This window comes from Pteropus vampyrus, unplaced genomic scaffold (genome assembly GCF_000151845.1).
Source record: "Pteropus vampyrus isolate Shadow unplaced genomic scaffold, Pvam_2.0 Scaffold44, whole genome shotgun sequence".
In the NCBI taxonomy this organism is placed as follows: Eukaryota; Metazoa; Chordata; class Mammalia; order Chiroptera; family Pteropodidae; genus Pteropus; species Pteropus vampyrus.
The window spans coordinates 1,559,853-1,574,294 of record NW_011888825.1 but is presented as its reverse complement, the minus strand read 5'-3'; the positions used below and the strand labels follow the sequence as shown (position 1 = coordinate 1,574,294).

The 14,442-nt window shown below is 49.2% G+C and overlaps 1 protein-coding gene across 1 annotated transcript in view; it reads right to left on the bottom strand.

The window, feature by feature from the left end:
• NTN1 (netrin 1) overlaps positions 1 to 14,442 on the bottom strand; it is a 159,193-nt gene that overhangs the window by 42,675 nt on the left and 102,076 nt on the right. Inside the window, exon 3 of the mRNA XM_011359119.2 lies at positions 7,328 to 7,516. Within this exon, the coding sequence (XP_011357421.1) occupies positions 7,328 to 7,516 (189 nt within the window). The remainder of the gene's footprint in view (positions 1 to 7,327; positions 7,517 to 14,442) is intronic.

Genomic DNA, 14,442 nt, shown 5'->3' with positions numbered 1-14,442 from the left:
GTATCTGTCTGTGGCACTGGGTTAGGGTGAAACATCCCTCTCCACTTTGAGTAAGACGGGGCTGTGTATCTGAGTACCATCCACAGAGAAAGCAGGAGCAGGCAACAGCATCAAGGCAAATCCTCACAGGAGCTGACCCTGCTTTCCCACGCCTCCCTCTGACCAAGCCCTTTCTTGCTTCCAGACACTGGTGCTGCTCTTGCCTCGATCTCCCCACAAGTGTTCACTCCTCACCCCCTAGGTCTCGTCTCAAACATCCCGTCTTCTGACAGGTCTACCCTGGCTGCCTTGCAGACAGGCTCCCCCTACTTACACTCTCCTTCCATTCCGTTTTTTCCTTCGTGTAACTCGCCGCAATCTATAATAATCTTATGCTTATTTTTTCTTCTTTATCATCAACCTCCCTCCAGGAAGCAGGCTCTGAGGGAACATGTCTGTTCCAGTCAGCACTGTAACCCCAGTTCTTGCACGTAGCAGGTGCTCAATAAATACTTGCTGAATCAATGAAAAAACCTGGGGCAAATCTGCCGCCCTCCCCACACGGCAAAGGCCATCTGATTTACCCTCTGAATCTGAAGGAATGAAGGCAGAGCAAGCAGGGAACATGATCCCCTCACATCCTAGATCACTGGCAACCTGACTACAGAACACTCCCTGCTCCTAAATTCTCCATGCTAATGAGGGAATGGGGATCATTTAAATCCACAGATAATCCACAAACTTCGGCTCAGCTGTCTGTGTCAACCTCCTCCGCAGCTATGCTTTTCTTTCTCCCGGCAGTTGCTAACCAGGCACAAAAGAATAAATGTTTCATATTGCGTGACCTCTCCTTTCCCCTGCCACTTTCGGCTCAAGGTGCAGACAGCAGGAAGTAGAAGGAGAGGGGAGCCCCATAATCCCAAACTGGGTTATTTGACCCTCCGTGATCTAGTTAACTATAGTCTTCCTGCACCTGATTTATAGCTGAGGCGAAAGGCACAGCTCCTACGGATGGGGGCCGGGGCTGGGGGGAGGGACTGAGACTGCACGCACAGGCTCAGGGCAGGATCTTTCTCAGTGGCACCTTCAGAACCGCATTTATACAACACAGCCCATCCCCGCCCCCACACGCAGCTGCTGGACACTCATCTCTGTTCAACTCGTTTGTCATTTTTGCTCCCAAAGCGTGTAAAATCCTTTATTGAGAGTGTACGACAGCATTAGGGCAGATCCCCAAGGCCCTGCCCGGTCCTGTGGGAACTGGCCTCAAAGTCCACGTCAGGGCTGAGCCCTTCGTGTGAGAGGGGCTGGTTCTCCCATACGCCACCACTCACTGAAAGAACGAAAGCGACTGGAGAGCCAAAGGAAGGATCGTCCCCGGGGGCAACGGCAGGGCCTTCTGGTGATTCTATTTCCCTCTACTTGTACGAGTAATCCTAACGGCTAACAGGTATGGGGTAATGCCATGTGCCAAGGACCTCCTCTACATCATCTCATTTAATCTACACCATAATCCTAGGAGGGAGGAGGAACAATTATTGACCCCTCAGATGAGAAGACTGAGGCACCGAAGAGTACATAATTTGCCCAGGGGTGGAATTTGAACTGTGGTCTCAAAACCCATTGCTTTTAAAAGCTATTCATCCCAAGGCTGCTAGCTGGAGCCTACCTGCTGCTCTCCTGGTAGCAAAGTTCTTTCCCAAGTGAAATGCCCTCCATTAACAGGGCAGCTCAAGATCAGGAGGCTTTTCTGCTCAGGACCAGGGACCCCTGAGGACCCTCCAGGAACGTTCATGCAGAACCGGGATGAGAGTAGGCTTCAGAGACAGGGAACTGGCATCCAGGAAGGTGAAGAAAGTGGCCAAGGATGCCCAAGGGAATGAGACAAAGGGCTGGGCCTGAAGATCCCATTTCAGAGCAGGGCACTGTGGGGGCTTAGTCACAAGAGCAGGAACCCTGCGTTTATAAAGACCTTGGAACAAAACCACCTGCACCTGATTTCTGCCAGCTTTTCCAAGTTCCCAAGACACAAACTTCACTGATACAAGACACTATCCTGTTGTTTCAGGGACTGATGAAATTTTGAATATTCAAAAAGAGCATGTGGAATGTGGAATATCAAAGCTGGACAGGACTCAGATTATAAATCTGAATATGATTCATAGATTAGGAGACTGAGGTCTACGGAGGTCACATGCTCTACAGACTTTGAACCCAGAGCCAAATCTGGAGATCAGAATTTCCGACCCCCCACCCTTCCACATTCCCCAGGGAACGGGATAAGGATGCAACCCAGAGAGGCCACAGTCGGAGTTGAGCTTCCATGGGGACTTTCTCTCTTCTGACTTCCTCTCTCCCTGGGAGTGCTGGCCTTAACTGCATCCTAATAGAAGACACTCCTTCAATTGTGGTCTCTGCCCCCTAAGCTGGGAGCTGCACTGAGTACCCTGCCGAAGGTGACCAACCCTTTTCCCTGCCCCCACTGAAAATGACAGAAAATGAAAATGTGACAAGTGACCAACCAACTGAAAGGCATTCCTGAGGTTTTCAGGTTTTTGTGAGCTGTATGAACACTACCTGAGACAGGAAGAGGTGTCCCAGGTTCTTAACTGTGCTATGACCAAACCTTTAAATGGTCAGATCTCACACACACACACACACACACACACACACACACAATCTAGCAGTGATGTCCATCCCATCCCATGCTTTCACCTGGACAATGGACCATCAGGCTGCACTAGCTAAGCTTCCAGCCCTACCTAGCAAGATAGACATTTTTAAAAATTTGAAACACACACCCACTCCACCCAATTTTCATGGAGAGTCATAAAAAAGATTTAAATTCATTGATAATAAGTCTCTCCCCTCAGAAAAATAAACCCTGGGGCCCAGGCCACCTCTCTCAACACAAGAACAGTTCACTGTCTTCATCTCTTATTCTCCCACGTCTCTGGTTCTCAGCCTTGGCTACACATTTCCTCTGGGAAGCTTTCCAGGTTCCCAGTGCCCAGGTTTCACCTGGACCCATGAATTAAACCAGAATCTTTCGGGGCAGGAGCCAGGAGTCAGTATTTTCGAATCTCCAAAGTACAGCCATAGGTGAGAATCTCCACGCAAGTTAAAGACAAAGACACAGACATTGTCGATAGCCTCTGTGACTTTAAGCAAAATAACATATAACAAAATCAATTTTACCATGGGCTAATTGATATAAGTACCTATGACATCTCATCAACATTATTACAAAATGATGCTGAATAAAGGGATGTTAATCAAGATCCTGCTGTACTGAGGATGCCCTACAGTGAAGGACAAGAATCAAGAGTGAGAAAGACACGGAAAACCACACATAGTGGGCAGGGAGCCACAGGAGGTGGCCCGAGGAGCTCGCTTCCCCCTCAACCCCTGACAAAACTGCTGGGAGAAACAGGGGGGAGATGGGAGCAGCAAGTGTGCAGTGGCCAAGATGGTGAGGACCACTGCATCCCTCTGTTCTATTACCACCTGCATCTTCTGAGGACTCAGGTCCTTCTTGGCAGCATGCATTCAGCCACGTTGACCGTAGACTTGAGGGGAGCGGGGCAATGAGTGAAAGGAACAGGCTGCTCAGTGAGGTGGAACGAAAGCCCTTTGTGCAGGGAGGCTAGATGCGGTGGTTAATTTCTTAATTCTCATCGCAATTCAGTTCACGGGAGACTCCTGGAATGTCTTTATCCATCACAGATGGTTTGGGAAGATGATAAATTAATATAATTTAAATGGAGGCATGGCTGAAATGGTTAAATGGCAATGTCTTCTTTACTGGCTCCAAAGAGAAAGCACCCCCCAGTCCATAAAGAAGACAAATGGTAAACAAAACCGCCTATCTTTTGACAGATTCCAGGAGGAGTATCATTCACAAACCATTCTGCAGAGAAAAGGGAGAAATTCATCTCACTGACTTTGTATAGGACAACAGCCCATGCCATAATGAGGCCTTCTCAGTGCTGTGAAATTGCGCTGAATAGGGGGAGAGTGCAGCCGCCTGTTCCCTGGGCATGTTTATTACAGCCCTTTGTATGCAGTAGCCCTGCCAGCCTGGGGTTGGTTCTAAGCTAGGGGAGGGGAGAAAGAACCCAACAAATTTGTTGCTATGAAACTTCCCAAATGGGGGACTGCATAATAACGTTCGGAATCTAATGCCCTTGCTCCAAGCTGTTCTTGTCTAGGTCCACCCCTGCTCTAAAGTGAACAAGGTTGGGAGTCAGCCAATTGCCAGCAATGTATGGGTGGCCTCAGCCCTCAGCCGGGGGCTCCTCCCGGGTCCTGGGAAGTCAAGGGGTAAAGAGGGCCCAGATGCCATTCCCAACCTCCCTCAGGTCAACTGCCTATGTGAGTCAAGAGCCACTGCCAGTTGTCTCGGTTCCCCTGTGAAATGCATCTGAAACACAGCAAAGAAATGCAGACTTCACTGAGGGCTATGATGGGGCTTGCTGAGATCGACCCTCAGGCCAGAGCCGGAGGGTGGCTCCATACCTACAAGATCTTGGAAGCCTCTGAGAGCAAACCATTAGAGATCAAAATACTGGAGCCCAATGCTTCCACAAAAGGAACCGTTACCTTAAACCATCTGCCCTGGGAAGACAAGGCAGCGAACATGGTGTGGGTGATGGAGAGACCCCTGTCTGAAGATCTCAAGGATATACATCCCCCGGCGAGCATCGGAATTCTTACAGCTGGTTCCTACCAAGATCTCAGAGTCTTTCTTTGGTAGGAAGTATCCTGTGGGGGAACTGAGGATTCAAAGTTCCCACAGCCCCTAAGGGAGCCGCACCAGGAAAAAGAGACCTGCGGGGAAATATCTGGGACTTTCAAGAGATGCCTTTCTGCGCCAGTCACATGGCAGGACCTTTCAGGTCATATTCTTTTTGCTCACCAATCAGAGAACAGGTCTCTCAGACAGTGTCTTTTCTTACCAATCATGAAGCAGGACACAGGCAATGCTTTTCCCTCACTAATCAGTGTTAGGACTGGCCAGGTAGTGTTTTTCCTCACCGATCAGGTGGCAGGATCCTGGAAGCATTGTCTTTCCTCACCAATCAGTACGCACTGAGAGTCCCACCCTTTCCTGTCACATTTCCCCAACAGGATATGCAGGTATCCTTCTGAGCAGAATTCATCCATACATTTCTTTTCTTTTGTGAGTTCTCCCAGGGTTCCCACCAATGCTGGGGGTAGCTGCTGTTTAGGGCTGGAGGGGAAGACCCTAAGGCTGACCACAGTGTTTGAAATAATAAGACAGGACCACACCCTTGTCTACTTGAATTCTGTTCCTCCTGAAAGCCAGCAAAGGAAGCTGGGTGTCTCCACACCATTTAACTGGAGTGGCAGAGCCCCGGAGAATGGTCTGCAGGTTCCCTGTCCCTTCCTGACATCTCACCTAGAACAGTGAGAGGCCACATTGTACCCTTGTCCCTCCTCACTGGAAGAGAGGAGAGAAAGGGGAGGCAAATGGCAAGATGGCCAAGGCCCTGACCCTTTCTGTCTCTGCAGGGGACATACCTTTCCTGTTCTGACAGTAGAAACTGACAGGACAGTACATAACCATTGCCCTTCTACACACGGCCCAGACCTTCTCCCTACCTCGGCAGAGTTCTCCATTTATCCACCTGAATGGCCCTTATTGATTAACATTTCTGGGCCAAATCCCCAAGAAATCTATGTGCAACATGTTGTTTACAAGACCCTGGTTTCAATTTTTTGTAAATAAAAGACAATGAACACTTGGGCACAGGCAAATGAGTTGGATACCTTCTAATTACGTTTCTAAAAACCCAAAGTCCTCTCTCCCTGGTCAAGTCCTTGCTCACGCCTTCCTGCCACTGCAGGCATTTCTTGGGTCCCTTCGCCGGTACCACCTTCTCAATCCCTGTTCAAAGTCTCTGAGGAATTCTCACCTGAATCAGTTGTTTTTTGATGTGGAAATAGCCCGAAGACCTTTATGCTTAAATTTCTCTAGACAACCACCAGAGGCAGCCTTAAGTCCATAGATCTGGAAGGGAAGCTTGCTTGTATCTTGGGAGCCACCCTCCCTGTTCATTGGAATGGAAGAGATTTCTCCTGAAGATACAGACCGGGAACTGTTTGGTTTGTTTGTTTGTTTTTTATTTTGGTGTTCCATACAAGCAGAGCTGGCTTCATGGGCCTTGCACTCATAAGGGCATGTGCTTAGTGAAGCTCTGCTGTTGCCATTTTGAAATTCTTAGTAATTCCTGAACAAGAAGCCCCATATCTCATTTTGCACTGGGGCCTGCAAATTATGTAATCAGTCTGGTGCACAAGTGCCCAACATCTGGTGGATTTCCTGTTAAGATGATGATACTTTGGCTACAGAGGGATTTATATCTACTGTAGCTCATCATCTGGGCCTGAACCTGCCATGGCTTGGGTTTCTCCCGTGTCAGAACTCCGTCCATGCTAGATTGTGGCCCAAGAGCCCTCAGAGATAATATCTTCTTGGGGAGCCATGTTCACAGCAAGCCCAGGCGCTGGGCCCCAAATTCTGAACCCAAAAGAGCCCTGATTCTTGGAATTCCTAAAAGCTAATGTGTTTGTGTGGTGGTGGTGGTGGTGGGGGGGGCACTTTCCCCCTTCCCCAACGTCACTAAATTTCCTGGCATTTCATCAGCTCCTCTGAATCATCTCATCATTGCTTCATTTTTGTTACTGGGAGAAAACAAACAACAGAAAGTTAAAATATTAGTGCTTGCTTCAGTGAACGAAAAGAGAGTCTCCGGTCTCCTTTTAATTTTTTGTCCTGAGAAGTAAAGCTATTTGCAGGTGGATTAAATGTTCCTTCTGAGCCCCTGCCCCTGAAGCTGCAACTGTGCGTGTCTGTGTCTGTGTGAATGTCGGGGGGCCAGGGGGCGGGAGGCGCGCACACATCCAAAGAAATCCGTCTGCCTGGTTTTGGTAAAAGAGAGTCCTTTGTGCCGACATAAGCCTGGTGAACATGACCCCCGCCCTGTGGTATGCGGCACACCTGTGCAGAGGGACAGACGCTGGGAGGGGGCGGGGCGGGGGGGGCAAGCCAGAGCCCTGCGCCTGCACAAAGATCACACCTTTTCCTTTCTTCTCCTTGGAGCCATTTTTTCCATTGCCCCTTTGTTTCAGCTTATGCCTCCGAATACCAAGGAGGCCGTGGGTGAGAGAGAGAGAGAGAGGGGGAGAGAGAGAGAGAGAAAGAGTGTTAGTTATCTCAGTCTATGCTGATTTGTAAGTGGCCTTGAAAATATAAAAAGAAAAGGAGAAGCACAGAGAAAAGAGAGGAAGGGCAGTGTTCCCAAAGCCCGGCCGCACCGCCTACCTTTGCAGGCCTTCCGGTGGGTGATGGGCTTGCCCATGTCGCGGTAGTAGCCCTCCTTGCAGTAGTGGCAGTGGCGGCCGGCAGTGTTGTGGCGGCAGTTGAGGCAGACACCGCCGCTCTTGCGCCCCGACAGCTTGTAGAGCTCCATGTTGAAGCGGCAGCGCCGGGCATGCAGGTTGCAATTGCAGGCTGTGGGGGAGGCAGGGAGAGGTGTCAGGGGAGGGGCACTCGTGGGGGCCCCAAGAGACCCTGTCCACCAACACCCCCCTTCTTCTCCACTGCAGGACAGAGAGGCAGTCTTTTCTCTGGGAGCTTCTCCTTGGTTCCCCAGTTTGCATCCATAAGCACTTATTAACCACCTGGCAGTACCTGAACCATGGCTGAGGTTCTTGCTACCTCTCAGGTAGAGACTGTTCATTTCCCTCAACTCTACACTCCTCAGAGTTGGGAGGTGGAGGTGGCATCCTCCCTGTGCCCAAATCCTGCTTGCTATGGGCTGAACTGTATTCCCCCACCTGCATTCATTTGCTGAAACCCTAGCCCCAAGACCTCAGAATGTGACTGTGTTTGGAGACAGGGCCTTGAAAGAGGTGATTAAGTTAAAACGAGGTCATTAATCCCATCTGACTGGTGTCTTCACAAGAAGAGGAAATTTGGACACAATAGAGACACCAGGGGTGCACAGTACGAAGGAAGGACCATGCAAAGACACAGGGAGAAGGTAGCTACCTGTAAGCCAAGGAGAGAGGCTTCAGGAGTAACCAACCCTGCTGACACCTTGAGCTCAGCCTTCCAGCCTCCAGAACTGGGAGAAATAAATGACTGTTGGTTAAGCTGCCAGGTCCGTGGTGCTTTGTTACAGCAGCCGAGCAGGCTCATGCGCTGCTTCCAGGCATTCATCTCCACCTGCACACACCCCACTCCCTTGAGCTCTGGCCACCAGGCTGTGCTCTCCTTTTCCCATTCCTCCTTGTGCCACTGAGGCTGCTGGGGCCTGCTGCACCACCCTCCTACCCACCACCCACTTGGGCGACTTCCCACGCTGCTGGCTTCTGGATCCTCTGGAGAGGGCCCTCAGCACCCTCCTCTCTGGATCCTCCCGCCCACTCTTTCTTCCCTCTACCTGTTCCCTACATTCTCCTCAGGACTCAGCGCCCTTTCCCCTCTGCTCTGATGCTCTCCTGGTCGGCCTTGTTCACCCCTCATGGCAGCAGGACTGCTTCTGCGCTCCTCACTCCTAAATCCGTATTTCCAGCTCCCACTCTAGGGTCTCCACTTGGACCCAAAGGGGCCTCCCCCAAATCCAATCACTCCTCTCCACCCTACCAGGCCTTGGTCCTTCTGAGCTGAGCCCTCTATTCTGTTCTCAAAACTGTAACCACAGTAGGAATTCTAAATACCAATCTGAGAGCCTCTGTTAACCTATTGAAAATGTTTCAGGGGCTCCCAGTTTTTCCTCTGGATAAAATCTAAACCATTTCACACAGCCTCCAGGGCTCTGAATGAGCTGATCCCGCTTCCCTTTCTCACTCTTGTGCTTCAGTCCCTAGGGCATGCCCTGGGTGAGGAACCCTTGCCTGCCCTCTCTGTGCCTTTGCAAATGCTGTTCCTTGCCTCCCAGGACCCTCTTCTCCCGAGCCCACTCCTCATCTGCCTGCATCCTTCTCATCCTCCATGTCTTGGTTTCAGTGTCACTTCCAGGCCCATTTTCACCTCCCACCAGCCTGGCTTAGGCACAAGGGGCTATGGGTTCCCCAGGCATCCAGCATGGCCCCCACACAAACCTCATCACACCACACTGTGACTCATGCTACCTGCCTTTTTCCTTAGGCCTCTAACACCAGGATAATTCCAGCTTAGATCCAGCCTAATTTTGCTCACTGTAACACGATTTGCCCTGCTTGTGTGTTAAGCTTATTTCAAATTGCATTTTATGTAATTTCTAAAGAAATACATGTTTAATGCCAGACATTTGAAAAACAAAAACAGAAAGGAAAAAATTGCACTCAAATTTCCACCAACTGCTGTTAACACAGGGGTTCTTCCTCACAGGCTTTAATTAACATTTGTTCAGCTGTGAAACTATTTAATTCTTTCCTACAGACATGGATTGCACTTGTACATCTCACGTTTGTAGCGTATTTTCTCATAATGGTGAACATATTTCAGGGTCAGGTAACATAATTCTTCATAATTTTGAAAGGTTGTCTAGTCTACCATGGTACGGATTTATGTAATGGGCTTGTTGGATCTGCATTTAAAAGCAGGGCCTCCCTGGGTTGGGTGGTTAGGTTGTTTCCAGTTGTTCACTATTGTAAACAACCCATGGTCCAGTGCCCCAATGGTAGCCACCTTTGAACGGACGTATTTACACTCTGCTCTGAGGCCTGCTGTACAGTAAATTTCTCAAGACAGAATTGGTAGTTAAATTTTGGGTCTACGTGTCTTTAACTCGGGATCCAAATTGCCAAATTGCCCTCAAGAAAGGGTGTCCCATCAGCAGGATACGAGAGCTCCTATTTCGCCACACCCTTGAAAAGAATAACAATATTCATTTGGTATCAGCATTCTTTTTTTAATCTTTGCCAATTCGTCTGGAAAACATACACACATGATTTTAATTTGCATGTCTTTGATTACCAGTGAGGTTGGACGTTTCTCCATGTGTTTGTTTTTCTATTTATATTTCTTTTTTTGTGCATTGCCTGTTCATGCCATTTGCCCAGTTTTCAAATAACGTGGTGTGGTTTTTTTCCATGATGTCTAGTGCTCTTATATATGATGGATTAAAACCCATTTGTCTTTCCTACCATACAAGCTGCAAATATTTTTACCAGTTTCTTATTCATATATTACTTTTGTGGTTTTAAAAAAACTATTTGCCTAATTTTCTCTCTGGTGTTATAAGCTTCTTTAAATGATCTTCCTGGAGTTACCCTCCAAATCACACATCTATTAGTCACTTAATTTACAAGTAGAGATGGACAAATACTTTAGAGGAAGTGCTGTGGGGAGACGAGAAGACTCGGCACACCTTACGTCTGGAAGCAGCCAGACTCCATATTAGGCCAGAGAATGATTCCTGAGAGCCTTATGAGCATCCCTCAGCACCTCCAGCCCTTGGGGGCTGAGCTCAACTGTACAAAGAAAGAAACTGCAGACACACCCTGCCTATTAGCACAGAGGACCCTTGTACATACACAAGTTCATTGTCCCTCTGGACTCACTCAGCCAGTCTAGGGTGATAGGTGGCTGCTCAGCGGGGTGAACTGACCTACTAGCCCAGGACCACTGAGCCAGTAAATTGGGCAGGGGCCGGAGTGGCAGGACTGGAATACAGGTCTTCTGGCTCATGGTCCAGTGCCCCAGAGGAAAGGACCCATATCACTGAAAGGAACAGCTGGGCCCAGACTATAGTCTGGAATTTGGATCTTACCTACTAACAGAGAAGTCACAGGGCCTGGCACAACTGCCCAGGGACAAGGATCTGGAAAGATCACCTTGGCCTCACTTCCTGAGGCCTCTCTCATACTGGGAAAGGCCTCAGTAACAGCATCTTCTTGGTCCTTCTTGGAGGCAGATGCTAATCCTTTGTCCTCCGTGAGAAGAGCTCCAGCTTTCCTCCATTCCACCAACAGGGCCACCCAGCTTCTGAGCCCCTCCCAGAAGCTCAGCCCCCACCTATACCCCAAGGGAAACCTTGGGCTGGTATCTCTCTTCCATATGCACCTTGCGCCAACAAAAGGTTCTTCCCAAACAACTGGTCACACAAAAGAAAACTCGGAGGCCCTAACATCAAAAGGCAGGCCTCCCTTCTCTCCTCGCCTTGGAGCTGTCAGAGGACATCAAGTGGCAATTGCCCACGTTCAACCTTCTGCAAAGTATTTTACAGCTTGTTTTCTTTTCTCTTTGTTTTATTTTCACTGCACAAATGGAAAAATGCATCGGGCAAAGCAGCTCACATCTGGATCTCTTGGCTCCACACAGAGATGTCACCCAGCTCCTTGCCTGTCCCCAGCCCCTTCCTGGGAGAGACATCTTAATCCCTCAAGTCTTCCTGTTTATCTCCTGCCTCTCTAAGGAGGCAAAAATATTGAGTATTCGTTTCATTATCAGATTTCAAGGCAGGAAGGAAAGGGCAGCTTTGTGGGAACAGACAAGTCAGCCCAGAGGCGGGGGGCAGTGCAACTTCTAAGGAACCTGCATAGGCTGCCCTGTGAGGAGTTGCATCCAGTCCAAGGGTCACCCATCCAGAGAGAGCTGCTCTGGTCTAGACCCTGAGCTCTACGCCTACCTAAGCTGTCACATAGGATCACCAAGGATGCATCACATGTGGCTGCATTTCAGATCCATGGGGCAGGAGGGAGGAGAATGAGAATCCCACGGACACATTCCCCAACCGGAAACCTGAGAGGAAATGAGACCCAAAAGATGGGATTCTATTTTCTGCTTCCATCAAAAGTTCTTCTAAGTTCTATTTTAACGTATGCCAGGTACCACTTTTCCTTAAGCTCTTCCAAATCTCTTTCACCAGCCTGGACTGTCCAACCTCTTGCCATACCCAAGCCAATTCAATTCAACACACATTTAGGCACTCTAGCTACATGCCAGGACCTGTACCATGGGCCATTGGGAGACAGGATGGACAATGCACTCTCAACTGTCCAGGACTCCCCTTCTGACAAAGGTGAAGGGACAGATGAGACTCTTGCCATCAGTCTCTCAGATAAAGTGAGACAAATGCTCTCGCCAGCTGCGTTGGTTCCTAGAGGACAGGAACAGTGTTTGCCCTTATATCTGCCAGCCCAGAGCAGATCTCAATATGTTTTTGTTGTATAAATGAGAGCAAAAAGTGAGTAAGTCAGAGAGAAGATGGATGGATGGATGGATGGATGGATGGATGGATGGATGGATGGGTGGGTGGATAAATGGTGGGTAGGTAGGTAGATACGCAGGACAAATGGAAGATCGTGTGGTCTGCCTAGACTACACCCCAACAAGGCATTGCCTTGTGACACTTGTGACACTTCTTTTGTTGTTGCTTTGAAGTACTTAATACTTGTTTTGCTGCATTAACACATCGATTTAACTACTGTCTGCTCAAGTAGACTGCAGTACTTTAAGGAGAAGAACCCGAATCTAGGATGCCCTGGACTCCTCCCAGGACCCTGGTAGGGCCTTGTACACAATAGAGACTGAATCTGCATCCATTAGTTTGACGAGTTTAGGAAACACAGATGTCAGCCCTCTCCCAGAAAGACCCCGATGAACTCACCCCCAATCTCACCAGGGCTATCCCAAGCCCAGAAAGAATCCAGTGGACATGATTAAGCCATAGCCTGGTTCTGTCTCTCAGAGAATCTGGCCCTGGTTCGCCCAAATGTCACATGATTCAAGGCCTATCCACAGAAGAGGAAGACCATTGGCTACGGGTCTCCTCAGAGGCTCTGTGTTTGGCTCAGGGACCCTCTGCCCTTCCAGAACACAGGATCACTCCCGACATTCTTCCCTCTCTCCCAGAGCAGGTCTTTTGAAAAGGTTGCCCCATGTTATTTCTGCTGCATAACAGGAAATTTTGGACTGACATATGTGGAGCTGAACTGTCCAAAATAACTGGCCCACGTATACACCATCCACAGGCTGGGGACTTTGTATACAAGAAACCAGTTCCCAGCCCTGGGCTTCCTGTGCACCCCTGTAAACACAGCTCTAGACCTGCCATGATTAGCAACCACTTCCATGTGTCCAGGCCACAGGAGCAGGCTGGGGCATGGTGGGCACTTGCAGGGCTGGGGGCAGGTGCTGCTTCTCTCGCCAGTTCCTTTGCTAATTTTATCTGTGGCTGCTGGGTAAGGAACATGAGACCTACTCACTACACAAAGTGTTCACAATTTCCGGGGGGAATGGGGTGGGTGGAGCAAGGATCAGAGCAGTGGTTCTCAACTGGGGATGATTTTGCAACCCCCACCCACCGCCAGCAGACATTTGGCAATGTCTATAGGCACTGGAGAGAGGAGCTACTGGCCTCTACGGTATAGAGACCAGAGATGCTGCTACATCCTACCATGCACAGAACAGGCCCCCACACAACAGAGTTAACCAGCCCAAAATGTCAACAGCACCAAGTGTGAGAAACTCTGGGTTTGAGAGACTGAGACTTCCCCACCCCCAGGGTATGTGAATTTTTATAGCCCTTCACTGCTGTCTAAGACTCTGCTCTCTAAGTGCAGACCCTATAGCTTTGAATGCTGCCCAGGGAATGAATGACGTTCTCAACTTCAGCAAATGCGACTGAAGCCTTTAAAAGGACCAGATGCCGGTGTGAGTGCAAGCCAACAAGACCGAGACTGCCCTCACGGGGAGGTAGACAGTGCTCTAGTAACACTCTAGAAATCTTTGCAACAGATCTGGAATTTCCAACTGTGCTGAGTGCTGCCCGGACTGACAGTTGGGGAGGCCATTCTTCTGGGCTCTATTAGGAACAAGGTAGAGACAATAGGGCCTGAGAAGAGAATCGGCACAGCCAGAATAGCGTCACCAACTGAAACATGCATAGGAGTCACCCCAGCATCCTGCTCAAATGCAGATTCTGGTTCAGGAGGTCTGCGCTGGGGCCTGGGAGTCTGCATTTCCAACGAGCACCTAAGTGATGTTACTGCCGCAGGTCTGGAGACCAGCACAGGCTGGTGGAACTCGAACTAAACTGAAAAGAAATCGGTTTGAATATAGGGCACTCTCTGGAGAGAGGGTCCCCAGAAAGGGAAAGGGGAGAACTTACAGCGGGGAGTCTGCGATGGAATAGGGGGTGGAGATCTGGTTTAAAAGAAATGTCTCCTTAAACTATTGTTTTAGAATAATAAAAATATTTGAGAGTTATTTTTAGTTTGAGGTAATTTGTATTTCTTTTTACTTACTACTTTGTTACTCCATTTGGTATACTACTTACTTAGCAATTGCTTGACCCTTGTTTATGAATGTTAAGTATCTTCTACCCCCCGCCCCACCCACAGTGGTATCTTCTCTGAGCCCAGTTTTCAGCTTCTCCTGAAATGACCAGGCTGAGGAGTCGCTGCTCCCCATATACCTGGCTCCTGCCAGCACTGGGGGGACACTCT